General features: G+C 41.7%; 1 protein-coding gene across 1 annotated transcript in view; it reads left to right on the top strand.

Moving 5' to 3' along the window:
- The window catches only part of LOC126091050 (uncharacterized), a 376404-nt gene extending 357484 nt beyond the window's left edge, over window positions 1–18920 (top strand). Inside the window, exons 4-5 of the mRNA XM_049907032.1 lie at window positions 7771–7847; window positions 17649–18920. Of these exons, the coding sequence (XP_049762989.1) occupies window positions 7771–7847; window positions 17649–18125 (554 nt within the window). The 3' untranslated portion in view covers window positions 18126–18920. The remainder of the gene's footprint in view (window positions 1–7770; window positions 7848–17648) is intronic.
- Window positions 18921–24715: the final 5795 nt, after the last annotated feature.

Raw genomic sequence — 24715 nt, 5'->3', positions numbered from 1 at the left:
ATAAAATTAATTAAAGCTTAAATCTGTTTGTGAAAATAATCACATTAGATGTCATACCGAAAGAAGTAATAAGTTCTTTTATGAATGAATATATCCGATGCTTCATGCAGTCCAAGCTGTTACTATCAATAAAAAAAAAGCTGGAAATATACGTACGCACAACAATGTGCATTTTACTTATAATTAAACAATGATTACTTTAAAGCCGGCCGATGTGGCCGAGCGGTTCTAGGCGCTTCAGTCCGGAACCGCACGACCGCTACGGTCGCACGTTCGAATCCTGCCTCCGGCATGGATGTGTGTGATGTCCTTAGGTTAGTTAGGTTTAAGTAGTTCTAAGTTCTAGGGGACTGATCACCTCAGATGTTAAGTCCCATAGTGCTCAGAGCCATTTGAACCATTTGATTACTTTAAAGCACTCTCCTTACCATCGTGTGTTGAACGACAGCAATACTTCCTCTTCTCGGTGTAGCATGATTGTGTCATTCTCATCGTCTTTGCATTACGAAACATTCATTAAGATGCAGTTCTTGGTTAACTCCATTTCTCTTCTCTTCACCGTTTTCGCGATCTGCCTGTTTTGCATTAACTCTGTTCTAGAACGCTCTATGACGGACAGTACTACGTCAGAGATTCATTATATGTGATCAGCCAGCATGACCACAGTCTGGTGTGACTAATCGGCATCTTTTTTCACAAGAGAGCTGAAAACAACATAATTTACGCTGACTGGCATATAGAGTGATTTCAAATACGTGAGAATTGTTTCAAGGCCGAAGTAAACGTATTGTTACAATTTCATGTTCTGAAGTGAATTTCCGACAACGATAATGTCTGCGTTTCTCGCAATATTCCACGGACTTCCATATTGCCGTGAATGTATCGGTACATTCACGCAAAGTCGGCAATCGGCGCGGTAGCTTATGGGAGCGACTGTAAATGGGAAATGGCATTATGGTCGCTCCCATCAGCCACTGCGCCGAGTGTCAACTTTGTTCGAGCGTGTAGTACTTTATTTTTCGATAAAAGATGCCTCTGGAAAATATCTAGTCAGATTTTGTTACGAACATAATTTATAAGGAAACCAGCATTGCGAAAGATAAAGCAATAAATGACGGAAAACTAAGAATGAGGAATATATTTTCATTAGAAACTAAACGCTTAGTTCAACAACGGAAACGCAACGAACTTGGCAAATGTTCGGTAAATGAGGAAAGAAAAACGGTAGTATAAGAGAAAATTCTCGCAGTCAACATAAGTAAACAAGGCCCAATTGCGAGAGGAAGCATCAATATTGCATCCGGACCATACGCAACCCCACTCTCTTATACTAATTTGAGCAGCAATTCTACTGGTTTGAAGCGGCCCACGACGAATTCCTCTCCTGTGCCAACCTCTTCATCTCTACAGTTTTTACCCTCTTCAGCTTCCTCTGTTGTCCTACCAGCCTGCCCCTTCTTATTGTACGTGCTTTCTATATATCCCTTTCCTTGCCGATTCTGCAGAGCACCTAATTCCTTACCCTATCAGCCGACCTAGTTTTCAACATTCTTCTGTGGCACCACGTCTCAAATGCTAGATTCCCTTCTTTTCCGGTTTTCCCACAACCCATGTTTCACTCCCATCAATGCTGTGCTGAAAACGTAACAGTTTCAGAAGATACTTCCCCAAATCAAGACCTATGTTTGATACTAGTAGACTTCCCTTGGTCAGGAAAGACCTTTTGCCAGCACCATTCTGCTTTTTATGTCCTCTATGAGCCATCCGTTATGGTTTATTTTGCTGGCTAAGTATCAGAATTCCTTAAGCCCATCTACTTCGTGATCACCATTCCTGATCTTAAGTTTCTCGCTGTTCTCATTTCTGTTACTTCTCATTACTTTCGTGTTTCTTCGATTTACTCTCAATCCATATTATGTTGTCATTAGGCTGTTCTTTCCATTCAACATACCCCTAATTCGTCTTCACTTTTACTCAGGATAGCAATGTCATCAGGGAATCTTATCATTGATACCCTTTCACCCTGAATTTTAATTCCACTCTTGAACTTTTCTTTTATTTACGTCATTGTATCGTCGATGTGTGGATTGAACGATAGGGGCGTAAGATCACATTCCTGTCTTACACACTCCATGCATTTCGTTCTTGGTCTTCCAGTCTTATTGTTCCGTCTTGGTTCCTGTACATATTGTGTATTACTCGTCATTCCCTACAGTTCACCCTTATTTATTTTTCTTTAGTCTTGCTATCAACCGCAACGTCAAAATTACCTCTCTGGTGTCTTTACCTTTCCTAAAGGCAAACTGATCGTCATCTAACAGATCCTCAATTCACTTTTCCATTCTTCTGTAGATTATTCTTCTCAGCAACTTGGATGCGTGAAATGTTAAGCTGATTGTGCGATAATTCCCACACTCGTCGGCTCTCGCAATCTTCAGAATTGTGTGGATGATGTGTTTCCAAGACTCAGATGGTATATCGCCATACTCACACATAATACACACCAACATTAATAGTCGTTTTGTTGCCATTTCCCCCAATGATTTTAGAAATGCTGATGGACTGTTATCTATCCCTTCTGCCTTATTCATCTTAATTCTTGTACAGCTCTTTTACATTCTGATTCTAATACTGGATCCCATATCTCTTCTATATCGACTCCTGTTTCTCCTTCGATCACGTGATCAGACAAGTCTTCCACCTCATAAAGGTCTTCAATGTACTCTTTCCACTTCAAAATACTCGTAAGCTCGTTCTAGTAGCGTATCATGAGATTTCAACACGTTATCATATCATTGTAAGAGTGTCAGCAGAAAAAAAATTAGGAAGCTAGTCGGTGGTTAAATGATTTCCCAGCATTCGAGATCATCAAGCTATTCACGAGGAAACTATGTTGCAAAGTATCAGGGTGTTGGAATGTGAAGCTCTTGATAGCCTCATAGGAAACCTGGTGCAAGGAAGCGTAATGTTATTTAAATTACTGTCACCTAAGTGTTCCACAGACAACTGCTGCATCTGCAACACATCCGCATAATATAAACATGTTACAACTGAGATCACATCCGCAGCAAGTGGTCACCTTTTATTTGAGGAGAACACAGAATCGACATCCTATATGTAGTTGACTTTTTCAGGGATGGGTGTACAATTCGCTGCTGTTCGCGGGTAAGAATCACAAAAAGGACGAGCAGCCAGATACGTTTACTCCTTTGCCTCTTTACAGTAATGATTATGGAAGAAGACGAAGCACAGAAAAGTCGAGGGTTATTACACTTGCTACGTAACACACTTTCAGAAATTTAAAAAAAGGTCAGTCCTACGTAACGTCAATAAAACAGCAGATTTGTCAGCTGTGTGGTTCTTGCTGGAGAACAGTATAGATCAACGGACGACTGTGTATCAGCCTAACACTGAACCAACAATAATAGTGGACGATAACAGTACTTCTTCCTTTGGTTACGAGAAAGCAACGCACTGACCACGTATTGCCAACAAGGTGTGTTCAAAACCAGTCGGCAAGGCGATACAGTTTATTGGCCTAATTCTTTGACTTTAACCCTTCAGTGGGCGCTCCTTTCATACTTCCATGAGTGGGCGCGTTGCGGCTTTTGCACCGCAATTAGTTTTACATTTTTAACCTAAGGAAAAATAACCATTCCATCAGTAATACATAGGTAAAATGCATCGATATCTTTTTCCATGATTTCAGCACTTGCTTTTAGCCCTGGCAAAACTTTCAGAATGTTCTTGGCCTTGGTTTTAAAAGAAGGAAGTGGTTCATGTATCGAAATAATTTAATCTTTTCCTACGTAAAATCGGTAACCCTCTGTTTGTTGTCCCCCCTTTTCAACCAGGTAGTCATCTGTTTCCTCTGTTGATTGTTCGGAATCTCTGCTGTGGTTTTCTTCTTCAATAACTTCCTCTTCCGACTCAAATTCACATGAATCTGACAATTCTTGTAATTCTTCTTCTGACAATTCTCGCAGTACTTTCTCATAGTTTTCAGGACGTACAGTTAGACGGTGCCTGTAAAAAACCTTCATTTTCTCCATTTCCACGCTTTTATGAGACCTTACGAAACACATGTTTTTGTAAAAGTAATATATTGTAGCAAATCAATATCCAAGACTGTAAAAAGTAATGAAAACTGCATATTGAAACTCTGATTCGATTCTAACATTCATTATATATTAATATAAAAGAAAGATTGCCTTGAGGTGAAAGAAAAACACAAGTATAGAAAATACTTACATCACAAGGCGCGTAGCGGCAAACACACCGCACACACAACATTCACCATTCAAACAACAATAGTGACCAAACTGCTGAAAGCATGAATAGCGCAAATGTAGTAAGTGGTGACATCCGTTGAGAACAACAGATACGTATCTCTACGTAGACGCAACTGTAACGCTATCTGTGATACTAACAGAAAACTAAATCTTGCGGCTATCTGCTGCAGGCTCGCCCACCGAAGGGTTTAACGTCAGTAATGATCTAGATTTGTCATTCCAACAAATTCGTGGATTTGGGAAGTTCAGTTAAAAGACTTTCTCCATTAGACAATATTACATTCATAAGCGTTTTTGAAATAACTAATGTCCTTCGAACCATGTCGGAATGTAAATAAAACAAGAAAAGAAACATAGTGTAAAAGTTCAACCGTTATTTCCGAAAACACCTAAATTATATGTTGTCTATGTTTTTGTACTTATAAAAAAATGATTCATATGGTTCTGAGCACTTAGGGACTCAACTTCTGAGGTCATTAGTCCCCTAGAACTTAGAACTAGTTAAACCTAACTAACCTAAGGACATCACACACATCCACGCCCGAGGCAGGATTCGAACCTGCGACCGTAGCGGTCTCGCGGTTCCAGACTGCCGCGCCTAGAACCGCACGGCCACTTCGGCCGGCCTTTTGTACTTAATAGACGTGTCTCAAGCACTGTTATAATAATCCACGCTGCTGGATATCAGCGTTCCCTCCTATAACGGCAACCTTTCTGATCGCAAATTTTTCGCTTTCCATCGTGATCGTGAAAGAATGTTTGGCAATGAGCAATGTATTCAGGCCGTTACTGAGGTCTTTCACGCGCTTTGGCACAGGAACACCGTGAGCGGCAATCTTACAAAAGCTGTTTAACTGTCGGTTGAAAACAAAAAGTGATTTCGTACCGGTAGTTACCACCAGGTTTTACGTCCATCATACTGGCAGTACGTTTGCAAGTCCAGTAACTGTAACGGGCCCTACACAGGAGCGACGGATCGCAGCTATCCGTCGCAAGTGGTATCGTTGTAATCGGTCGCTCGCAAATCCTGCCGTACACGAGCGATTTGCCATGCAATTTCAACCAGTATTACGAAGGCCGCTGTGTCAAAGGCTCTGCTATGGGGAATGATCTGCTATGTGTAGCAACACTGCCAGATGATCTCCGTGACCCCACAAATTCCTGCAAAAGATAAATTTTTTAAAAAAGGGAACTGCAATTTATTAAAGTTGTTTTGAAACGCTTTTCTTGGAAACTATAGGTTACACAGACTAATTTTTCACTGACGCCAAGGGGACTGTGTACATCTTTCAGTGTGCTAATACAACTCGTTTTTCATTTATCAGCCCCTAATGCCTTTTTCATTCATTAGTCCTACAGTTTAACTGTTAATATTTGCACCAACTGTTTTACAAAATCTGTGTGTCTGTAGAAATGTGATCAGTATCAGCAGTGTTGATTACAATTACTCGTCTCATTAACTGTATGAAGGAGAGTTAGATTATTTGAAATAACAAGGGACTTGAACATAGCTCTATAACAGAGTTACCCTGTATATTTAAATTTATGTGTCCAATTATTGTTGCGGTACGTCTTTCTCTTTAGAGGTTAAAACTTCAATAATGCCTGTATCAAATTGTTCAAATGGCTCTAAGCACAATGGGACTTAACAGCTGAGGTCATCAGTCCGCTAAAGTTCGAACTACTTAAACCTAACTAACCTAAGGACATCACACACATCCATGCCCGAGGCAGGATTCGAACCTGCGACAGTAGCAGCCGAGTGTTTCAGAACTGAAGCGCCTAGAACCGCTCGGCCACCGCGGCCGGCAATGCGTGTATCGTTAGTTGTTTCATACAGAAAGTCATAATAACATTGCTTCACACATACATCATCAAATGGAGCCCATTGTAGGGTAATTATTGTTATGAACTTCCCATAATTTCTAGTGCTACAGCGCAGGCTTCAGAATACCAATCACTTCGAAATCGGAGGGCATATTTTGTATTACTTCTTAATATAAATGGCAAGTCCACCCTCAGCTTCACTTCTCAGAGTGGTTCGTGGTCCATTAATAATTTTAAATTCCAACGTAAACATTCTTAACTCAAAAATGGTTCAAATGCATCTGAGCACTATGGGACTTAACATCTGAGGTCATCAGTCCCCTAGAACTTAGAACTACTTAAACCTAACTAACCTAAGGACATCACACACATCCGTGCCCGAGGCAGGATTCGAACCTGCGACCATAGCGGTCACGCGGTTCCAGACTGAAGCGCCTAGAACCGCTCGGCCACCAGCGGCCGTCTTCATTCTTAACTCTTCGCGGACAAAACGAAATAAAACTACACAACCCTGCTTAATAAATAGACAAACTGGTCTCAGCCAGGCGGTCATATTGCCACGCATCACATGTGATTCACTAGATTGCCCGGGATTTTCAGGCGATCAGCGACCAATATCTCTGCGATTTGCCCACACATGTGGGATAAACGAAGCGGTCGCGTACCCATGCGTCGGATCGCTGCGGTTCGTCGCTCGTGTGTGGAGCCCGTAATAAATTTGGTCGAATGCTTTCTTGTTTCAAACATTTTTCCCCGCTTTGTTCCCGATTCATGTTACCTGTACAGAAGTAAGGATTTGCACATATAAATGCTATGGTTTTTTTTTCTTTTTAGTATATATAGTAGTACTAAGTTAGGACGAGTTCAGGTTCTCTCAGAGTTCAAGTATTCTCTTTTCTGATGTTTCAAGCCATCTGACAACCCACTTCGTGCTGTTACACCAGTTTCAAACGAATGAGACAAGAATGTGACTTTATAAATTATTCGCTCTCTCTCAGCCGTCTGTATAATGTTAGTGGCAAAGACCAGTTACTAAAACAAGTGGCCTGTAGCTGTTGATCTCTCAGCAACTGATTTCTAAAATTCCCTGCATGTACAATATATGCGATCAAGCAATTTCCCAGTCGTTCCTTTTATTTTATAATTATTTTATTTTTTGGTTGACGGCAGACTATATTAAATCTGCAGCATGATCAGCAGAACAGTATACCATGGAAGACAAATCTATATTTCAGTTATAATAAAGTAAACTTACCATATTATTATGTGCCTGTCTGTGCTTTTTGTTGGGATTCCTGCATAATAAACGACAGTAGCGTTGTCTCAACATCGAAGTGTTTCAATATCTCATATTTGCATATTAAGGCTTATAGTATCACAAGTAACACAATGAACATAAGGTCTGTGATTTTGCAGTCAGAAATTGCTTACTGTAGAAGCAAACTCCCATTTTTCCCGCTGTCTGTAACACTGACTTCCAGAGACTAAAATTATTTCCTTTAGTCTGAACTTTATGTACTGCTATATTTGGTTATCATTAATGCTTTTTCACCCCATGTTTACCATTGCTTCCACTGAAATAATTTATCTGTGCGTTTTCTCAAATTTCTTATCTTTGCTCTATTTGTACTGATTTGTTTTTCCCTTCCAGGACTAAAACGTGTCACCTGGCCACCTCCACCAGAAGAGCAGGAACTGATCTTCAACGAACAGCCCGTCTACTCAAAGGTAGTCCCCTCTTCCTTGCGAATTGCCATCATATTTATTAGAATTTAATTTACATTATTTCTTTTTAGCGTGAGATCGTCATTTATGTTCGTAAGATATCTTTAAATAATCCTAACTATAAGCAAAGGGATAGTCTTTAGCTTTTCACAGATTCTTCTTCTTTTCTCTCAATTAAACGTTTCTTCTATCTTCCACGAAATGTACCAAAAAAGTATGACTTTCTTATTAAATCTTACCCAGTTACAGTATACTTGAGGAAAATAGGAATAGAGAATATTACTTTGTTTCAAGAATGTAGCACTTTTGACGTTTTCCATGAAAAAATTTTAATGCTGGTGCTGAATTTATGTAAGAAAAATTGTTTGCGTGATATTGCCTGATTGAGGTTATTAAATGATGTCCTTTGTGTTGTAATAATTTCAGACTTCAAGCTGTGAACAGTATTACATTTAAAATATGGAAAACAAATGTCAGCGTTTAATGACTTGCTTGGATGTAGCGGGAAAGAAAGTATAATAAACACATCCACCAAGATTTTCGCTCCTGTTACGTGGAATCCTTCCGTATTCAATACTTTTTACCTAAACACTTCTCTGTCAGTCGTTTCTTCAGATTTTATATATTTTTTTCTAAATGCTTTTTTTAAATTAATGGGTCCAACTTGTTTGTAGCGCCTTATCTCACAAATATTTGATGACCTTTTTGGTTATCTATTTTTATTCATTCGGTCCAAAGAATACCAATCTTCTTTTTCTTATTACTTCTTATATGTTTTTTATGTTTCGATCGATGACATCATTACCATGTAATTTCCGCCTTTCCAATATATTTTCGTTGACTTAATATTTTCTTAATGATTCGCCTTTCTAGAAGCTCTAACTTAGCTAAATTAAAGTTTAATGCCAGACATTCTCTCGCATATAAACATTCTGAACAGCAGCTTTTTCCAAAAAAAAAAGAAAAAAAACTTGGATTATCTTCCCAAGATATTTCAATTTTTTAAATTTTTCAATTTGGCCAGTATCTGTTTTCAGACATTTCAGTGCATTTTTACCGTTTGTAAAATTTTTTTTATTCTTTCTGCGAAATTTCTTAAAACTTTCTTACTCGCTATTTCTTTCAAAAGTTAGGTTTGTGTTACAGCAGATGTGGCGGTTTCAGAAAGTATAAGGGGCTTTCAAAAAGAAACGAACCGGAAGTATAATTACATAAACCAATACCTGTATGTTAGAAGTATTGACACTGGCTGCTGAGACACTTGTCCCACTGTGACACAAGGCGGTGAATGGTTGTCTCATAAAGTTCCCGGGCTACGATGTTCACCAGTTCCGCACGTATAGCTGGACGTTGTCGTCCGAGGTGAATCGTTTGCCCCTATGCTGACTTTTTCTTTGGCCAAGATGGCCCCCTTCTTATTCACTTCCTACGGCACGGGACAACAGAGAATATGAAGATGGTAACTGTTCCGAAAGAGCAGATACCAATGATGACCATGCAGCTTCCCTAGAAAGAAATGATAATTAACCGAAACCCTCAGCTGCCAACAGTTGTTGTTGATATACCTCATGGGAAGCGTGCAAGGAATAAGTCCCTGCAGTGGCGCTGTTCCCTATGCCCTCGGTGGCATAGATGGATAGGGCGTCTGCCATGTAAGCAGGAGATCCCGGGTTCGAGTCTCGGTTGGGGCACACGTTTTCAGCTGTCCCCATTGAGGTATATCAACAACATCGCAATTTTCAGTGTTTCTTAAGTGCAGTCTGCCATTTTAATTTATGAAACGTCATGTTTTATTAAAACAAATTATAGTTTTACTCTAACACAATTTAATGTACAACCCTTTATGAAATATTGTAAGAATTCTTAGAATATAGGAGTTCTCCGTTTACTACACGTTCTAGCATAAAAAACCACATTGCAGTAGCGGTGCTGGAAAAGAATTGTTACCCTGTTAATGTTTGTGGCTCCAGTCATCGAGTAGGAATGTCTATGGACTGGGCACTGGGATGCACAGAGTAAGATTTTAATCTTTAAGATACACTGACAATAAAATCGCGTGCTTATAGTGCGGCATCACGTTTGTCCGTACACGCTCTGCATGTTTTGAATGCCACTACACCGCTAATACAGAGATAGTCCGTTCGAAAGTGCCGTACGTTTTGTACATGCGTTTCATAGCTATCGTAAGAATTTGCATTTGATATCTGTAGTGACCTTGACTTTAAAAAACCAACACCGAGGTCACGTGACGGAGGGCAAAAACCGAAGTTTCTGTCATTAGCAGAGCGGTTCTAGAGTAGAGATCGCTGATAATTGCGATACGTCCGAATAAAATCTTCTCGATGTTCAGAGCCGCGTCATTTTGAATAGAACACTCTAGTTTGCAGTGGCAATCTCCGCCATCGTCGTCAGAAAAAAAAGGCACTGATTGCCGAGGCTAGCATGGTTTTCTTATTATATACTCACGATTTCACCACAGGGTAGCAGCAGCTCCGGACCCCCGGGGGACGAATAATGTCATGTGGCGGGGGAGGGGGGGCCTGGTGCCGCGTTAAAAACTGTCGCTCCCGCACCCCTACAAGCACCTTTCTTTCGATACCCAAAGCCCACGTTGACGCCCTACTACGCGTGTACTCCATGTCTCTGTTAAAATTGTTGCTATTTATTCTAATCTCGCCCGCATCTCGTGGTCGTGCGGTAGCGTTCTCGCTTCCCACGCCCGGGTTCCCGGGTTCGATTCCCGGCGGGGTCAGGGATTTTCTCTGCCTCGTGATGGCTGGGTGTTGTGTGCTGTCCTTAGGTTAGTTAGGTTTAAGTAGTTCTAAGTTCTAGGGGACTTATGACCACAGCAGTTGAGTCTCATAGTGCTCAGAGCCATTTGAACCATTTTTTTTAATTCTAATCTCGGCTGCCTTCTTTACAACGGAATCCCGATATCTGGAGGTAAGGGCAAAGACTCTCGTCTCTTCAAATTCTGTTTTGTGTCCGCTTTCCAGACAACGCTCAGCTATGGTCGACGTGTCAAGGTTCATTTGTTTAGTATGTACAGTATCTTGTACTCAATTTAACTCACCGCAGCTGTGAGTATCGTTTGAACTATATAGATGCAGCCACATTTGTGGGGGACATCATATACACCGGGCACACGAAGAACAATGCCTTCTTTAACGGGGCGCACTGTATCTCGTATCTTCCTGGCTGGCCATAATGTTGGTCTCAGTCCATGCCTCTGCAGCACACGTCCTAACTTGCTGGTCGTTGGGCCACAGTATGGAGAGGATACCTCCTGTTACAGAAATCTTACTGTTCTGTCTTCTCAGGTGCCTCATTTACCTTTGTACCCCAAGCGGAGTCTTCTGTTGCTTGTGCCTTCAACTAGCCATGGTCATTGCGCACTATACGATATAGAGCCGTCAGCTACAGTTTCTATTTATAGCTGAAATCTGCCACTGAACGGTTTGCTGGATCACTGTTACACATGATGTAGTACAGCTAACTTAATTTCTCCGAAATTCACTATGTTATTCGATGATTATCGTTTTCACGTTTGACGATATGAACGCTTAACGTAGAGACTGAAAACAGTCTATTGACAGTTCTTTCTGTTTACAAATGACTGAGTTACACTTCTTCAGCGAATTCCTGTTCTTTGTTGTAGCAATATCAGTTTAGCAGGGAGCATACAGATTTCTGACGATACGTCAACAATACGTGTAAAGTGTTTTATAATGCTTTTATAAGAAATAACGTCCATTTCTATCCATAATGTTCGGTTTTCACACAATATAAGCGGTTATATTTTATGACATTTTCTTAATCCAGTGAAGATCTCGAAACAATATCAAGATAAGAAACATAATATTTTAGAAAAATAGTTGTTGAAAAGAAAAGGAAATTAGATATTAACATTCCATTATCTCCAAACCTTAGTCATTCTTGTAGTTTTAGAAGTAAGAAACAACATACATCCCAACTTTCAACAAATGTTTGGAATTTCTTCTATATTCTTAAAATAATTTTGGCTGTGGAACGAAATATTCCTTCCTTTCACATATGTTTTGTGCAACCACACTCTACACAGGATTTCACCGTTGTATTAAGGAAACCTGTGCTGAAAATACTACAATTAAGATAAACTGAAAAGTACTTCAGAAGTTGTACACAAAAGAATGGCGCCACTAGTCAGCTGATCGAGATGGTGGTTACAATATGATGACGTCATGCGTGGTCACTGTCACCTATGGTCTAGGCACATGGACATTTTGCTTGGTTGCAACAAGTGTGGCAGCTCGTATGTCGCTTTTTCTAGTTATAGGAAAATAAGGGGTAGCTATCGCTCTTTTTTTTAGGTTTAATACTGTATTTGATCGTACTGTAGAGTCCCTACTTTAATAAATAAAGCTGCTGTGGAATCGTGAAATAATTTCCTAATAGGTGGAAAAATCCGTAAAAGCACCGAATTTACAGCTATGACGTTTCTGAAAATTAGCGATCGCACTTCGAAATATTTTAAGGACTAAATTCTTTAGTTTTTACTTTCTCGTACCATACGTTTAGTCTTTGTTGATTCTTAGGAAAACTAAAACTACAGTTACATGTACTCATTCTTCACGTCATAGGTACCAGTACTACAGTTGCCTATTGTAACTACGTTAAAATAAACAGAATTATTTGGAGATATGTATAATCGAAGGAAGTGAATCAGGCTGTCATAACATAAAATCTTGTCTGCAGTTGAACATTGCTAGAAAATTATATACCGAGTGATCAAAAAGTCAGTATAAATTTGAAAACTGAATAAATCACGGAATAATGTAGATAGAAAGGTATAAATTGACACTCACGCTTGGAATGACGTGGGGTTTTATTAGAACCAGAAAAATACAAACGTTCGAAAAATGTTCGACAGATGGCGCTTCATCTTATAAGAATAGCAATAATTAGCATAACAAAATAAGACAAAGCAAAGATGATGTTCTTTACAGGATGTGCTCAATATGTCCACCATCATTCCTCAACAATAGCTGTAGTCGAGGAATAATGTTGTGAACAGCACTGTAAAGCATGTCCGGAGTTATGGTGAGGCATTGGCGTCGGATGTTGTCTTTCAGCATCCCTAGAGATGTCGGTCGATCACGATACACTTGAGACTTCAGGTAACCCCAAAGCCAATAATCGCACGGACTGAGGTCTGGGGACCTGGGAGGCCAAGCATGGCGAAAGTGGCGGCCAAGCACACGATCATCACCAAACGACGCGCGCAAGAGATCTTTCACGCGTCTAGCAATATGGGGTGTTTTTTTTTCTAATATAGCCCCGTGTAATTCCAAGCATGTGTGTCAATTTTTACCTCTCTAGGTACATTATTCCTTGGTTTATTAAGTTTTCAAATTTATACTGACTTTTTGATCACCCGGCATATTCAACTTTGACATGATACTGTTACGCTACAAAATTTATCTAGCATATTTTGTATCCTAAGTATATGGTATTACATGGATATTAATTAGCACTACGAGTTTTCGCTTTCACTGCGCTGTTTCTCGATAATAATCGACGCATGAAGTGTCTATTACTGCTGTGATAACTATAATTAGACCTTTGTGGCACTTATCTGCGAAAAGTAACTTTCCTATTTTGACTAATTTCGATTTGCATCTATAGCAACAACAGTTCAGCACCGGTGTTGTTTCTAATCAATAAATGTGTAGAAACAGGACAAATGTGCTATATACACTGTCCAGCCACATTAATGCAGCTACCTGTCAAAACCCGAATAATCGCCTTTTGCACCACGAGACGTGCAGGAAGGGAGTCAGTGAGGTCTCGAAGATACTGGCAGGGACATGGAGTCATGCCGACTGCAGTGCTGTGGCTAGTTGCGCTAGGTTTATCGGCCGAAGATCCATGGCGCGAACAGTTCAATCGACCAGGTCCCACAGATTCTCGATTGAGTTTAAATCCGGGAAGTTTGGTGGCCTGAGGATTGCGGTAAACTCATCGCGGTGCTCTTCGAACCATGCACGTACACTGCGGGCTGCGTGACAGGTTGTGTTGTCCTGCTGGCAGATGCTATCGTGCCGAGGAAAAACAAACTCCACATGGGTCCCAAGGTTCAATGCATGCAATGTTGATCCGTTGTGCCTTCCAGAATGACGAGGTTGCTCAGGAAATGTCACGAAAACGTTCCCCAATCCACAACGCTCACTTCTTGTCTGCACTGCAACGGCACTCCAACGGCCAGCTGACCAATGGGGTATAAAACGTGATTATCTAAAAAGGCCACTTGTCGCCACTCGGTTGACGTCCAGTTGCGCTACTGGGGTGCAGGTCGCAGCATTCGTCGCCAATGAACAGCAATCAGCTCATATGAATGAACCAGGCACCTGCTGTGCAGGCCCTTGTGCAACAGCTTTCGCTGAACGGTCGTAGAGAAGACACTCTTGGTAGTCCCTTAGTTCATCTGGGCGATAGGTTGCTCAAGAGTTGCGCGTCTAATTGCGCGTTCACATATCAGTAGGCGCCGTTCACGACTGTCGTCCTTGGTGCACCAGTTGTCTCAGTGCCAGCGCCGTTCTGCGACACACAGTATACTTAACGGCAGCAGCATGTGAATAGATTAGATTAGATTATTACTTGTTCCATAGATCATGAATACAACACTTCGTAATGATGTGGAACGTGTCAGGTTAATAAAAGGTGCCTATACAAGATATTAAATTAGACAAAATATTACATGACACTCAATATTTTTGATTTTTATTACTTTTTTATTATTTTTTGTGGCGGTTGGGAAATTACCCACTTACTGTATCCAAAAATTCATCTAATGAGTAGAAGGAGTTGTCATCTAGAAATTCTTTTAATTTATTTTTAAATGTTAGTTGGCTGTCTGTCAGGCCTTTGATGCTGTTTGGTAGGTGACCAAAGACTTTTGTGGCAGCGTAATTTACCCCCTTCTGCGCCAAAGTTAGATTTAACTTTGAGTAGTGAAGATCATCCTTTCTCCTAGTGTTGTAGCAATGTACACTGCTATTACTTTTGAATTCGTTCGGATTGTTAATAACAAATTTCATAAGTGTATATATATATATTGTGAGGCTACAGTGAAGATTTCTAGCTCTTTAAATAAGTGTCTGCAGGATGATCTTGGATGAGCTCCAGCAATTATTGTGATTACACGCTTTTGTGCAATGAACACTCTTTTACTCAATGATGAGTTACCCCAGAATATGATGCCATACGAAAGCAGAGAATTAAAATAGGCGTGGTAAGCTAATTTACTCAGATGTATGTCGCCAAAATTTGCAATGACCCTAGTAGCATAAGTAGCTGAACTCAAACGTTTCAGCAGCTCCTCAGTGTATTTTTTCCAGTTCAACCCCTCATCAATGCATACACCTAGAAATTTTGAATATTCTACCTTAGCTACCGATTTCTGATCGAAGTCTATATTTATTAATGGTGTCATTCCATTTACTGTGTGGAACTGAATATACTGTGTTTCGTCAAAGTTTAATGAGAGCCCATTTGCAGAGAACCACTTAATGATTTTCTGATAAACATCGTTTACAATTTCACCAGTTAATTCTTGTCTGTCGGAGGTGATAGCTTTACCTGTATCATCGGCAAAAAGTACCAGCTATGCATCTTGGTGAATGTAGAATGGCAAGTCATTAATATATATATTAAGAACAGCAGAGGACCCAAGACCAAACCTTGCGGCACCCCATTCTTTATTGTTCCCCAGTTTGAGAAATCATCAGTTTTTTGCATGTTATGTGAACTGTTTATTTCAACTTTCTGCACTCTTCCAGTTAGGTAAATTTTAAACCATTTGAGCACTGTCCCATTCATACCCCAGTACTTGAGCTTATCTAGAAGTATTCCATAGTATACAAACCACACCTAGCTCTAAAGCCAATGATCATGCCCTTTTCGTTGTCAGATAAATCGCTCCATTTCCGCATTATGATAACAACTGTGCTGTTTTCCGCATCGCCCCCACCCCCGCCATGCCTCATATACCCTCAATTGCTAGTGCTGGCACCTGCTGTCTGTGAGTGGTTATTGCATCTTGACATCAAACGTAGGCAGTGTGTGGCCTGGACCATGTATCAGCCTTAGTGCAAAATGTGAACGACAGTATTATACTAATGTCATGTGACTTTGGGTTTCATCCTGATGCCAAGCGCAGTTTCTATGCTCACTTTATATATATGCCCACTATGTGGCGAGACTCATTGTATTTATTGAACTCGTGCAAGATATTACACTACTGGCCATTAAATTGCTACACGAAGATGACGTGCTACAGACGCGAAATTTAACCGACAGGAAGAAGATGCTGTGATATGCAAATGATAAGCTTTTCAGAGCATTCACTCAAGGTTGGCGCCGGAAGCGACACCTACAACGTGAAGACACGAGGAAAGTTTCCAACCTATTTCTCATACACAAACTGCTGCTGACCGGCGTTGCCTGGTGAAACGTTGTTGCGATGCCTCGTGTAAGGAGGAGAAATGCGTACCATCACATTTCTGACTTTGATAAAGGTCAGACTGTAGCCTATCGCAATTGCGGTTTATCGTATCGCGACATTGCTGCTCGCGTTGGTCGAGATCCAATGACTGTTAGCAGAATATGGAATCTGTGGGTTCAGGAGGGTAATACGGAGCGCCGTGCTGGATCCCAACGGCCTCGTATCACTAGCAGTCGAGATGACAGGCTTCTAATCCGCATGGCTGTAAAAGATCGTGCAGCCACGTCTCGATCTCTGAGTCAACAGATGGGGACGTTTGCAAGACAACAACCATCTGCACGAACAGTTCGCCGACGTTTGCAGCAGAATGGACTATCAGCTCGGAGACGATGGCTGCAGTTACCCTTGACGCTGCATCACAGAGAGGAGCGCCTGCGATGGTGTACTCAACGACGGACTTGGGTGCACGAATGGCAAAACGTCATTTTTTCGGATGTATCCAGGTTCTGTTTACAGCATCATGATGGTCGCATCCGTGTTTGGCGACATCGCGTTGAACGCACATTGTAAGCGTGTATTCGTCATCGCCACACTGGCGCATTACTCGGCTTGATGGTATGGGGTGCCATTGGTTACACGTATCGGTCACCCCTTGTTCACATTGACGGCACTTTGAACAGTGGGCGTTACATTTCAGATATGTTACGACCCGTGGCTCTACTCTTTATTCGATCCCTGCGAAACCCTACATTTCAGCAGGATAATGCACGACCGCATGTTGCAGGTCCTGTACGGGCCTTTCTGGATACAGAAAATGTTCGACTGCTGCCCTGGACAGCACATTCTCTAGATCTCGCACCAACTGAAAACGTCTGGTCAATGGTGGCCGAGCAACTGGCTCGTCACAATACGCCAGTCACTACTCTTGAAGAACTGTGGTATCGTGTTGAAGCTGCATGGGTAGCTGTACCTGTACACGCCATCCAAGCTCTGTTTGACTCGATGCCCAGGCGTATCAAGGCCGTTATTACGGCCAGAGGTTGTTGTCCTGGGTACTGATTTCTCAGGATCTACGCACCCAGATTGCGTGAAAATGTAATCACTTGTCAGTTGTAGTATAATATATTTGTCCAATGAATACCCGTTTATCATCTGCATTTCTTCTTGGTGTAGCAATTTTAGTGGCCAGTAGTGTACATACGTTGACGTAATTTAAAAATTTCAGTACAGACGATTGACAGCACTGTATTGCTCAACATAAAAATGAAATCATTTCATCTCATTCAAAAATGGCTGTTGTTGACAATGTTATTATGTTTCAGGGCCCAGAAGGAATCAGTTCAGGGAATCCCGGCCAGCCTCAGAGCGCTTGGTCCCCTCCTGCTGCAGCAACACCGCACAACTACCAACCGAGCCCCCAAAAGCAGACTCCGGTCCAGGCGCAGGTGTACCAACCGGCACATTTCGAGCCGCCGCCAGCGACTGTGGTGCTGAGACCAGAAGCTCCGATCAGCCAACCACCCCCACCCGTCTTCACATCACAGCCAGCAGCCACGAAGGGAGTATCGGGAAGAATGCGTGGAGACGAGAAGTGGCCCCCAGAGTCTTACAAGGTGCAGGCACAGGCGGAAAATGAAGCCCGCCTCGCGCTCGCTCGCGGCCCCGCTTTCAGGCCTCGCCGAGTAAAGAAAGATTACACCGCTTTCTTTGCCCAGAATGCCTTGAATCCGACATATCCTGGCTACAGAGCCCCTCCAGGCACTCAGCACTACATCGAAGAAGGCACATCGAACTTGTAATAACACAGGTGCTAATGTAGCATTAGCAGCCATGCTTCATTTGAAAAGCTATGTTTATCTGTTCTCAGGTAAATGTACTGAAAAAATAACTTCAGTCACAATGGAAGCTATGAACAAAGATGAAGGGCAGTTATTTTTAAAAAAAATTCCATCCATCGTTTTTTTTAATTTCTGCCAAGAACTATGATTCATATCCATCTTGTTGGTACATACATAAGTTTCATAAATTCTAGGCGCCGCTCACGTATTTTCAATGACAAGAGTGAAGACAAGGAAAGAAAATATCTTGGAATTTACAGTAACCTGAGAACGAACATATTTTTTAAGGACCTTAGTATTTGAAATATATCTTCAAGTGCGTCGAATAATGATGGTCTCTTTTTCTTTTTTTTAAGTTGATGGAGTCTAGTCTCTTTGTTAATATATTTTTTACGAGTTTTTGGACCTGGTAGTCAATTAAGATGAGATAATGATTTTTATGAGCAAATCATGAGTGATCAGTTTCACTTTAAAACGATGTGATATATCCATGGTGCCACACAATTTTTATATTAGTCCTTATTTGATGTTTATCAGACAGATCCACTATATTCCCTTCCTAAAATTACGAAGAGCGACGAACTTTTCGCGACTTACATACGAATATCTTCAATGGTATTTATTTGGTGTTTATATCATGATTAAAGTTTGTTTTGTGCTTAAAATATATTGTTGATATCATGTCTTGAACTGATGAATGTAAAGCGAAAGTGTAAATGTGTTATTTAGGAAAATAAATACTGTCCATACATATAATTACTTGTAGTTGTCTGAAATATAGTATGTATATATTGACCCAAATATGTAAGTTTGTTTCGTCCTACAAGCACTCTTCATCCCTGGAAGTTGCAATTCATAATCTTTTCTTCTTGATCTAATGGAAAGCTGCAAAAGTAGAAAGCAACGTATAACTGTTACAGCATGACGTGACATATTAATTAAGGAACTGGACTCATATACGAGAGAAGCAAGGTTCGAATTTAATCCTGGTCATCCTGCTTTGGCCGGCCGGAGTGGCCGAGTGATTAAAGGCGCTACAGTCTGGAACCGCACGACCGCTACGGTCGCAGGTTCGAATCCTGCCTCGGGCATGGATGTGTGTGATGTCCTTAGGTTAGTTAGGTTTAAGTAGTTCTAAGTTCTAGGGGACTTACGACCACAGCAGTTGAGTCCTATAGTGCTCAGAGCCATTTTCATCCTGCTTTGATCATTTCCGGTGCATCTTGTAACGTCTCATACTTTCCAAGCAAGTGCTCCTTCTCTAACGCAAGCAATGTCTACAGAACATAAACTTGAGCTCGCTTCCCTGCCTTCCATGATAATGTTGCGGGACTGGTTGTACTCACTTAATTGCAACATAAAAACACACCGCAACTCATACAGCTGCTTTACTACCAAAATAACACCAAAGAACATCAATCAAAAAGGAAACATAGAAGAGAAAACATAGGTCAGATGCGCCAAAGATAATAATTACAAATGGCAATCACTCGCACATAGCATTACACTGGACATAACACTGCGCTTCACTACTCCCCCCTTAGTGTCAATGGTACTTTGTGTTGAAACAGACATGTCGTCCAGACCGGGTTACAACAGGTCGTGCACAGGCTGCTGATGGTGCATTAGAGGTAGCCTCAGACGTCCATTGAGGCCGACCTGTGATATGCAGTGGAGTGACTGGAGCTTCGGCCATGTCCATAGCGTGTGTAGATGCGTCCGTACCAGTGTAGGGAGTGTGGAAAGCTGGATTGAGCCTGTCGATGGAGACAGTGGTTGGTGTACCCATCACATCGGCATTGACTGTCTTGCCCTCCCTACTGATGACATGATAAGGTCCATCGTAGGGTTGCTACAGCAGCTTGCGTACTGCTTTGGGCCACGAGTCTGCTGATCCCTTGGAACAACGAGACTTAGTTGCTGGATTTGTGTACGCAGCTTTTGTACAAAATCAGAAATGTCAATGCCGTTGTCTGGCACATTAACAAAGAATTCGCCAGGAAGTCGTATCGGTTGGTCATAAAAAATTTCTGCAGTCGTGGCGTTCAGGTCTTCTTTCAGCGATGCATGGAGACCCAGGAGGACAATGGGCAACGTCTCTGTCCACCGCTGTGAGTTGTGACATCGAAGCGACACTTTCAGTTGGTGGTGCATGCACTCAATTAAACCATTTGCTGATGGGTGGTAAGTTATATTTTTAATGTGCCCTGTACCCAGTAGGATAGAGAGTGCTTTGAACAAATACGACCCAAACTGTCTTCCTTAGTCTGTTGTGATTAGTAATGGCACTCCGAAACGGGTGATCTACCCCTTGAAGAATGCAGTCGCGGCAGTTTCGGTGGTGATGTTGGCGAAAGGGAACAACTCGGGCCAACGTGTAAAACGATCGATGGCTGTAAGGCAGTACATGTATTCTTCTGATGGTGGGAGAGGTCCCTACTAGGTCTAGGTGCACATGATCAAATCTCTGATTTGGAGGAAGAAATGTGCCAAGAGGTGACGTAGCATACCGGCTAACTTTATTCCGTTGACAGACCACACATTGTCGCACATACTGCTTGCAATCTTTGTCCGTGTGTGGCCAGGCAAAAGCTCGCTTCACCTTGTTGGTAGTGGCCCGTATTCCAGGGTGCGACAAGTTATGTAAAGAAGCGGTTGCCTGTTGGCGAAAGTCAGTAGTCACAAAAGGTCTCGATTTGTTGGTGCGACATCACAATACAGCAGCACAGTTGACAGTAAGTTGTAAGCCTGCTGGTTGCGCCAACAAATCTCAGAGCTCACTATCAGATAGTTGCGCTACGGCGAGAGCTTCAAAATCAACTGCTTCAGTGATTGCTTCAATCCTGGAGAGTGCATCAGCTTGGCACATTTAGTTCTCGTTCAACGTGGACAACATTGGTGGTGAACTGTCCGATGTAGTCAAGGTGTCACAGCTGACGAGACGATGCCTTCTCAGGACGCTGGCGGAAAGCATATGTTAGTTGTTTATGGTCTGTGATGAGAGTGGACTGCTTGTCCTTCCAACATGTGACGAAATTTCTTAATAGCAGCATATGCAGCATACAGTTTGCGATCATATGTGGACCAGTTCTGCTGGGCTGGCTAAGTGTGCCAGTGCCCATCTATTTGCTGTTGCAGTGCAGCACCAATAGCAGTTGCAGATGCATCGACCATCAGGGCGAGAGGCGCCTGCGGAACTAAGTGCGCTAACAGTGTAGCTTCTGCTGTGGCAGTCGTCGGCTTGTTAAATGCCAACTCAGCCTCACTGTCCCACTGGAGTTTGTCTTTCGGCTTCGGTGAACCTTGCAAGAACTTATTCAGTTGTGCAGCTAGGAAGGCATGATCATGAACGAATCGATGGTAAAAACTGGTGATGCCAAGAAATCTACGTAATTCTTTAACCATCGTAGGCTGGGGAAAATTCAGTACAGCGTCTGCTTTCTCCTGTGGTGACTGTAAATTCAAAGAGTCCGAAGGGCGTGAAGACGGCAATCTTAGCAATGTCGTTAGGTGCCACAGGTATCTGGTCAAACGCACGAACTACGTCCAATGTAGAAAAGATTCGCTTACTGTGGACATTGAAAGTAAAATCTTCGATATGCGGGCCTGGATAACGATCTGAAATGGTTCTGGCGTTGAGCTGTCTGTAGTCGCCACATGGACGCCACCCATTATTCTTCTTTGATACCATGTGTAGAGGTGGTGACCAAGATTCCTTGTGCTAGCATGTACGAGAATTCCTGCGTAACTATCTTCAGTTTCTGAGGTGTCGAGAGGCGCAGGTTGAGCATGTAGTGGTGGCCCAGGTGTTGTCAAAGTATAGTGCACTGTCGAGTGCTGCACAGACGCTAGTGTGGTAGTCTGGTGTGTAATTTCTGGGAACTGTCTGAGGAGTTCTATAAATAGAGTATCACCAGTAACTACTCGTACTGCTGTGTTTTCCACACAACACACTAGATCTTGGCTTGATAGGTTGGTAGTAGTGTCAAGAAAGCAGAATTCCATAAAATGATAAAAAATCCGTCCAAGTATGGGATGCATCACACCTGGTACGACAAATTGCCATTTAAATTTGCGCCGCAGGCCCAAGTTCAGAACTAATGTGACACGACCATACATTGTTATTGTGGAACCATTGGCTGCAAAAAGGTGGCAGTCATCACATTTGTAACTTGGCAGACAGGCAGATGGATAGACTGACATGTCAGCACCCGTGTCTACCAAATACTGTAACTTTGTGCTATGTTCCGTTACAAACAGTCGACAGGTTCCGTCTGGATAGCCAATGGCCATCATCACTGACTTCCTGCTAAGTGTCCCTGTTCACACGGCAGTTTACACTTGCGCGCCTCAGAACCATACTGTCAGTGATACCAACAGATTCTTGCTGACGAAGGCGAGTGGCTGTGCTTACCTGGTGAGCAGTGGCGACAAGATCGGCGGCTGGTAGTCTGGGTCGGTATTGCAGCTACTTGCGCGGTGAGCTCGGCAACCTGCGTTTGTAGCGTGGCGAGAGTGTTTGTTATCTGCCTGAGGCTGTGAGCGAACTGTTGCAACGCATGCGGATGGATACATTTCCGTTATGTGATCTGCAGTTTCTGCGAGTGCATCCAGATCGCTGACACACGCTCTCAATATTTTCTGTGAGTTGGGTGGTAGGCATGATAGCCAAATATTCCGCAAAATGCCATCACTGACCGCGTTGCTCGCTAATGTACGCAGTTGGCATAGTAGCTGCGATGGCATGCGATTGCCTAGCTCTTCTGTGTGGAGTAGCTTATCCAACCTTTTCGTCTCGGACTGTGAGAGCCGGGTTATCAGAGTGTTCTTGAAGGTTGTGTAACGATCAGTATTCAGTGGTGACGCCAGAATATCTTGTACTTCTGTGGTCATATCTTCATTAAGTGTAGCGACTACTTAACTGTACTTTGTTTCGTCTGAGGTTATGTTTGCTAGCACAAATTGACTTTCTAATTGAGCAAATCACAGCAAGGGATTCTGTTGCCAAAACGGTGGCAGTTTTATTGTCACACGATTAATTACTGTGCCAGTCAGCACTTCTGCAGTTGGTGGTACGTCTGCAATCGTGAGTTACGGCGAAATGGAACACCTAAAATGCTCGACCCGGCTGACGCGGAAGCCCGTATTTAACGATACGCGGCATGATACTGAGCGTAAGTGATCGTTGAATTTGATGTTCGTGACCGTCGGTGATCACTTTGGGATCACCAATGTTGCAAGACTGGTTGTACTCACTTAATTGCAACATAAAAACACACCACAACTCATACAACTGCTTTACTAGCAAAATAACACCAAAGAACATCCATCCAAAAGCAAACATAGAAGAGAAAACATAGGTCAGAGACTGCACCAAAAAGATAATAATTACAAATGGCAATCACTCGCACATAGCATTACACTGCACGTAACACTGCACTTCAAACTGTTCATAGTGTGGTAGTCTATGCTGAAGGCATCTCTTCCACTGATGCTCCACTTAATAATCGCTAGTTATTTATAACTTTTGTTGTAATGATTAATTCTGTTTATTACTCACTTGAAGAAACCTCACTGAATTACTCAATAGATATGGTAACTGCATATACACAGAAAGTAATCTTTCCAACGGTTGAAAAAGCACAAATGAAAACTTCATTTTGTAGATAACACCTCCATAAGTAAATTAAAATGCTATAAAATTTTATTGAGAAGATGCCGCAAAAATTACTTTATCCTGCGGTTCATATAACGATTGAAAGATTATGTTCATATCAAGCTAAACTGCCTGTAAAGCTCTTCTCTCATTATTAACTGCCTTTTCCTGTTTATTTTTGCAGCTATCCAACTATTGGATTATTTAAACGATTTGGAGAACACAATTTGTACAAAATAAACCTGACCATGTGCCTAATATAAGCATGCATGTCTTTTACTTTTCAAATATTATAGTTACCTAATTAAAGAATAATAACAGTACGAGTCAAATTACTCTGTTTTATACCCCCTTTGACTTATAACACACCTCCCTAACGATTCCTATGTCCATCTAGCCTCGTATTAACCATTATGTATGTCTCACATTCACACTGAAGGAACTATTGCTTCATTGGGGTTCTACATTAATTAAATAGGTAATCACTGATCAAAGTTCCCTTTCCATTTACTTTCAACTATGAATACATTTGTCCTTGACAGTTACTGTTTAATAACACGACACCATTTCTGCCAGAAATCTCATAATTAGTCCTGCATGCCTTCTTGCAAAATAACAAATACTTTTCTTCTACAAACCAAGATAACATTTTCAACTATTAATTCCACTTTCTACCAAATTCTTCTTACTAATTATCCTCAGTGGGGCGGCATATGACCACTTCAAGCAGTAGCTTGAGATTGATTTTTCTGTGCACACCAAGAGGGTGCATGATCACTAGTGCTGGCTCATTATTGGCATTACACAATAGGGCAATACTTCCACAAAGAAAAGACATGCTTGACTCTGAAATTTCCAGAATCCTGAAATAAGTAAGAAATACAATATTGATACA

Source organism: Schistocerca cancellata, chromosome 1 (genome assembly GCF_023864275.1).
Source record: "Schistocerca cancellata isolate TAMUIC-IGC-003103 chromosome 1, iqSchCanc2.1, whole genome shotgun sequence".
In the NCBI taxonomy this organism is placed as follows: Eukaryota; Metazoa; Arthropoda; class Insecta; order Orthoptera; family Acrididae; genus Schistocerca; species Schistocerca cancellata.
The sequence above is the reverse complement of the archived record's forward strand: the minus strand, read 5'-3'. Positions and strand labels throughout refer to the sequence as shown.